At 38.3% G+C, this 6,400-nt stretch overlaps 1 protein-coding gene across 1 annotated transcript in view; it reads right to left on the bottom strand.

Annotated features, from left to right (window-relative positions):
- The window catches only part of foxo1a (forkhead box O1 a), a 36,170-nt gene extending 29,942 nt beyond the window's left edge, over nucleotides 1–6,228 (bottom strand). The window contains exon 1 of the mRNA XM_008426362.2: nucleotides 5,107–6,228. Coding sequence (XP_008424584.1) covers nucleotides 5,107–5,727 — 621 coding nt within the window. The 5' untranslated portion in view covers nucleotides 5,728–6,228. The remainder of the gene's footprint in view (nucleotides 1–5,106) is intronic.
- Between the last annotated feature and the right edge of the window lie 172 nt (nucleotides 6,229–6,400).

Genomic DNA, 6,400 nt, shown 5'->3' with positions numbered 1-6,400 from the left:
ATATAATATATATAATATGAATTATATGAAATGTATATATAATTCAAAAAGTGAAATGTATATATATATTTATATATATATATATATACATTTCACTTTTTGAATTGAATAACCAAAATAAGATAATTGTTTTTAATGATAGCCTAATTTCTGGAGCTGTCCCTGCATTTCTGGCAATAACACTTTACAAAGGGAAATAACTAATCATAAAATGTGCACAGATCTAAGACATGAAGAATGAGCTCAGCAAAAGCGTTTGGTGATGCATTGTTTTTGCCATCTGCTCTCTTTCCCGTCAGGTGGCATCCTGGGTTTGGGCCAGTGCCCAGACCAAGCTGATCCCACCTGACACAACTGTCCTCCAAATTCACACTGTCACAGACGGCCTGAGAAGTGTGGAGGCTGTCATGACTCAGCTTAGACTGGACCTACTGTGGAAGATTAGTGGGACTGTGAAATGAGCTCTGTACAATTACCCAGCACAGAACCCTAATTAGATATTAATGAGAACTTTATGTGCTTTCTTCGCTAACAGTAGATAGTCACAGCAATAAACCATCCTCAAGTTAATCATAATTAATATCTGAAGGTGTTAAGGAAACCAAGCATTTTTTTTGATATGCGGCCAGAGATCTCTACTGTAGCTCACATAGAAACCACTGCCAGCCAAAGACTTACTCAATCAGTGAATCAACACAAACCACATATTGTTTTCTGATTCAGTGATTTGTGTTCTGTTAAGGTAATTTGGTGTGAGTGCTTTTATCAAAATTACCTTTCCAGCATCTGCATTAACAGAATATGTGCCTGTAACTAATGAAACCCAACATGCTTTTGAATTTCCAGTGAGTTATTTTGTCCTATTTGAGACAGAATGTGGGTAACAGATAAAAATTAGGAGAGCAACAAGCCAAAACAATTAAGAAAAAAATGTTGGAATATGAGAGATGAGACCAGAACTGACCACATTTTAGCTTGATTAACCGTAACCTCTGACCAGTCAATTATAAGCTCATTTTCTGGTTAGTCATTCCATCACACTAAGTAAGTGCTATCAAGTTGCAATGACAACAGTCTTCAAAGTAAAAGCTTCAACGACACGCTAATGGTGCAAATGCTAATATAAGATGCCAACGCTAGTTTAAAATGAACACTTCATAATAGCTTTGTCTTAAAACCGTTTCCCAGAAAGTCTCTTCTCACACAGTAGACTGACTTTATCGCTGCCACAACCAGAAATTTTTTTAAACGTATTTCTCAAACTGTTCTTATATTATAGTAGAACTTATCTGATCGGAATAGAAATAGCCATTCAAAGTTTACCAAAAACTTATTTGATTAAACACTAATTAATTAAATTACTTTAAACATTAATTATATTAATGTTATCTTTTGAGTTTGGGCTGCCTTATAACTGAGCTCCTGCTGAAGATACATTGTGTGACAAGCCCCCTGTGTGGAACCAAGCTCTATGAATAACTCCTCTCGGCAGTACTGAACGGTACTTTGCTTTCCAACAGTATTACTCAGTTTTAAACACCCCCAACATGGCAGGAAAGGCAGCAAACCCAGGGGGCAGCCAAGCACCCCTCACTGGGCTGCCAGTCACACACAAACTGCTACATGGCTGCTGGAGAAACAGAGAAGAAAGCTGTTAATTTAGATGCAGTAGATCAGACAAAAAAAAAACATGTTAAGATTCTATCAGTGTGACTTTGTCACAAAATAAAAATTGACTGTTGCAAATCACAGTGCTGGAGACAATTAACCAAGCATTGATATTTTGTAACACTGTTTTGCTATAACAAAGTCACAAATTATCTCATTATGCAGGACTCCAGAAATATAATGATCAATAGCTGAAAAACTGAAGGTGGGGCACCAACACCTTTCTTCCAGTCACCTTGCTTTTGGTTTCCCACTATTATTATCAATTAAACATGGTTCCAAGCATTAATGCATTCCAAAGTTTTAAAACGCTACAGTTTCAAGCCTGCACAAATATTCTGTCATAATGTTGCTATGGTTTTAAGTCTGCTTAAAGCTATGCCAGAGAAAGTCTTAGAGTGACCAGACCTTTCTCCTACCTGCTGAACTCTCTGGGTCAGCTGGGTGAAAGAACATTGCTACAATTTTTCCCTCACTTACAGGAAAAGCAATTGAGTTGTTTGGGAACAAAAACAGCCATGACATATTCAAATCAACATAATAAATAAATGTTAATTACAGTCAATAAGTTATTTTATTTCAGCAGAAGTGGAAATAACTGGGGTTTTTTTTCCTGTCTCCAATAATGGCAATTCAATCATTTTTTTGGTAGATTTTTGTTTTACATTTTGGAGCAAGTAACATTTTATTGTGAGGATCTCATGCTGGATAAGCTTTCAAAAGATAATCAATAAAAATTGCAATAAAAATTTTAATGCAATGTAAGATAGTTATCAAAGAAATTCTATAGGCAGATATATTTTTTTTGCATGTACAGCTGTCTTTGTGGATTTAATAATGATGCACCTTCTCAAGTAAAACCAATGAATCCTGCTTACCACTTTGTGTTTGTGTTTAGCCCCCAAATAGTAAAAAAAAAAAAAACAAATACATTTAGAACAAAAATGTACATCCAGAATAAACAGTAGGTAACTGACTTCAAGTAAAGATCTACTTGAACAATATCAATCACCCCCTGCGCCACATCTGGTCATTGACGGCTTTGTTTACTTGCTCTGGAAGGATTTTTCCACTTGTGGGACAACATCTGACAACTCAATGTGAATTTTAAGCAAATTTACGAAAATCCTTGAGGTCAGACAGATGAATATGAAGCAAAATGTTTGCAAAAAAGAAAAAATACCTACATGAAAACAGTGAAAATCCAAGTGAATCAGTATTGTTTATATCAATCTGTGTCAGATTCAGCATAAGCACTAAAAAAAATAACATTTTCTCCAATAACTGTGACTGACACATATGTCAAATATCAGCACATGAGGTTGCTCAGATGGAGCAAGCCCAAACAATGAAGAAAAAAAAAACTACAACTGCTTCAAATTTCAACAGACACACAATAGAGGGCAGCCGTAGTAAATCTTTCAGTATTATGGGCTCACTATGATTTCCTGCTGGGAGAGCAGACTGTCATTAATTTATTGTCAGACATCAATGAAACTATGTGCAGCAAACAATAAATAAATGAACGAAATATTTTCGCCCCTCGATAGTCCTCAGTAGGCGTGCTTTCTTTCACACCACATCAGAAATTTTGAATCTACTCTTGTGTAATGTTTTGGGACAGTTTCTAGGACACATGATCGGCTCCAAAGTCTCCTTACGACATAGCCGCTTAAACTCAGCTGCATTGGAGTTCCACAGTCCAATGTGAAGACCTGTGATTCAGCCTGAAAATTTACAACATTTTCGCGGGACAAGAAAAAACAGAGGAGAGCTGCCTCTGCCTCAGCCTCAGCGGTACAGTCAGGGCTCAAGTATTTTATGATTACCATGTTTAAAAGATCAATATGCCAAGCTGGAAGAAAAAAAAAATTCCTGTTGAGTCAGGAGACTCACATAAGTCACATTCTGCAGTGAGAAGTCAGATGACTGTTTAAGGTGATGGTAGTAATAGACAAGTTTGCGAAATTATAATGCACTGGTTGTAAGACATGGTACAATTAACAATGTCATTGGCATTTAAATGTTCTTGAATGCTTTTTCAGTTTAGACCATTGGAAAAGCAATGGTCTAAACTTAATCGTGAGGTGAAATTATGAGGTGAAGATGTACCAATCAGTCAGCTGGGGATCGGCTCAAGCCAATTTTTCTCTTGACCAGCTCTAATTTTTACATGACAGCATGTACTTTTTGAGTTTATTAAGAAATATTAAAAATTTTAGGGACATGCAGTATGCTTGGAGAATATTGCTTTCTCTTTTAGATATTACAGTCTGTATGAGAAAAAAAACAGAAGTGTCTAAAATGAAAATCGACAAGTCAGACATGATCAACCAGGAAAATCCTGATGAATGAGTCATTTGTGACAATGTAGACCAAAAGATAACATGCCAGAAACACAGACAACACAATGGAAATATAAAAGTAAACAACTCTAAAACAAAGGCTACAAAATACATGCCTTGTCTATCAAGCGCCACAGAGAAGCCAAATCTCCCCAGAGGGGATATTACAATTATACCACATGAGATAAAAACAGCATAAAACACAATGAAGTCCATAAAATCCCACTTTGAAATACCACAGACACAAAAAACTCCCCAGTGGATAACGTTGTACAGGAAGTGGCACAGGCAGTAGTTCTATCGAGCATAGGCAGCTTGAAGACGCACCAATCAATAGGAAAGAAATTGGCCAATCTTCACTTGATTGGCACTGATCGGTGCCGATCATTGTTTCCAAAACAGTAAAAACAAATAACTTCATACCATTTTTAGCCCCTAGAAGCATCAACTAACGGCATGTTTTGTTGCATAAATATCAGATTTGTTGTGACTATTCTTGACAGCACATTTTTCTTTCTCCTGTTTTATGGATCATAGTCATTGAATTTTAAAAAAAAAATCAAAACCGAAACTAGCAGGTCAAAGTTTTGTCAGCTTTATTGACTAAAACTTTTTGACCTAGCCAGACTTTTTTTCTGGACAATTAAAACCACATGCAGAATGACTAAAACTACAGCAGAAATGAGTGACATTTTTGCTCTGAAATAAAAACTAAATTATAAAATTATTGGAAGGATCCATGCTTAATTTCAGTTTGAGGAACGGTGGGATAGACTGTTTGTGTTGCAAGATATAAGTTTACTTCTATTGCATTCTGAAATAAATATCGATGTAAAAAAATATATGTTCTGATAAAAGTGAACTAAAACGTATTTGACTATAGCTTTACACTACTGTCAAGTGACTAAATTGTGACTAAAATTAAATTACACTTTAGCTAAAAGACTGTGACAAACCCCGATTTAAAATATATTTCTACTTCTTCAAAGAAAATCGGTAATCGGTATCAGTCAGGAAAAAAACAGGATCGGTGCATCTCTTATGTTGTCCACAGTAAACTCCAAGAAGCAAGTATGAAAACAGACAGACATACCTTCCAGCCTGCAGAGCTGTTGCTGTCTCCCTTGTCCTTGAAGTAAGGCACACTTTTCACCATCCAGTCATAAATCTGAGACAGCGTTAGTCTGTTCTCTGGAGAACTTTCAATAGCTTTGGTTATGAGGTCTGCATATGACATATTCCCCCATGCGTTCCGCCGAGAGGAGCTGCTCTTCCTCTGTGCAGCGGCTGCAGCCGCAGCAGCGGCTGCCGAAGGTGAGGAGCCCACCGGGGTGGAGAGCAGAGGCACCTGCTGCTGCTGCTGCTGATGCGGGAGTTGCGGGTTTGGGTGCTGCTGCTGATGCTGGTGATGATGTTGCTGTTGGGCTTGCTGGTGGACGCAGTTTTCCTGACACTGAAACTCGTTGCACAGGATGACCGGCTTCTGCTCCGTGAAGTCTTCATTCTCCTCCAGCAGGCTCAGATTGTTGATGAACTCCGCATTGCCAACGCCGGGCTCCTGCTTCACGGACGGCACCGGCGACGAGGTGTTGGAGTCTCCCGGGTTGATGAACTCCGGCCGGGGCAGGGGCCAAGTGCACGACCGGGGCCGCGAGAGGGGCTCGAAATCCGGGTCGATTTCCACCAGGTGTGGCTGCTGGGCCGCTTCCGCCATGGTGTCGAGAGGTGACCGAGTGTTCTTACAATGTCATATAAGTGTGACACCTTTTTAAATAAGTCAAAACTTACGTCTCTGAAATGTCAAGAAACTCAAGAAAAGTCTCACTGCTCCGCCTGGGCGCAAAATCCTCACTTGGAAGTTACATCCCAAGCCGGTGGAAATGTGAAGCAGTTTAAAAAAAAGTCTGCGACTCAGTGGTCTTTCAAGGGGGCTAAAGTTGAGTTGGTGGGACGGGTCTGCTGGTTTGTTTATGTTGTCCAGTCGTGGTGATGTTCCGTCTGATGTCCCGCACAGCCTGTTGACTCTGTGTTGTAGAGCATGTGAGGAGGACTTACTGGAAGTCTCATTTGTCAACTGATACCACCCACATCTGACTGACAGCCCTGAGCCACCAATGAACGCCATTTTAAAAGCTGCTCTGGTTTTTATTCTGAGAGGGACCACAAATACAGTTAGTTCTCAGATTTTCTCCCAAAGTACTTTTGAATGTCAGTTTAATCGACTTTCTCTAAAGTAATCTGGCTTCTACAACAGTTCTTGTTGTTAATTTCCCCCCCCGCCCCTTAGAATTATGTTATATTATATTATATTATATTATATTATATTATATTATATTATATTATATTATATTATATTATATTATATTATATTATATTATTTAAACTTG

The sequence above is a fragment of the Poecilia reticulata genome, linkage group LG13, assembly GCF_000633615.1.
Source record: "Poecilia reticulata strain Guanapo linkage group LG13, Guppy_female_1.0+MT, whole genome shotgun sequence".
In the NCBI taxonomy this organism is placed as follows: Eukaryota; Metazoa; Chordata; class Actinopteri; order Cyprinodontiformes; family Poeciliidae; genus Poecilia; species Poecilia reticulata.
The sequence above is the reverse complement of the archived record's forward strand: the minus strand, read 5'-3'. Positions and strand labels throughout refer to the sequence as shown.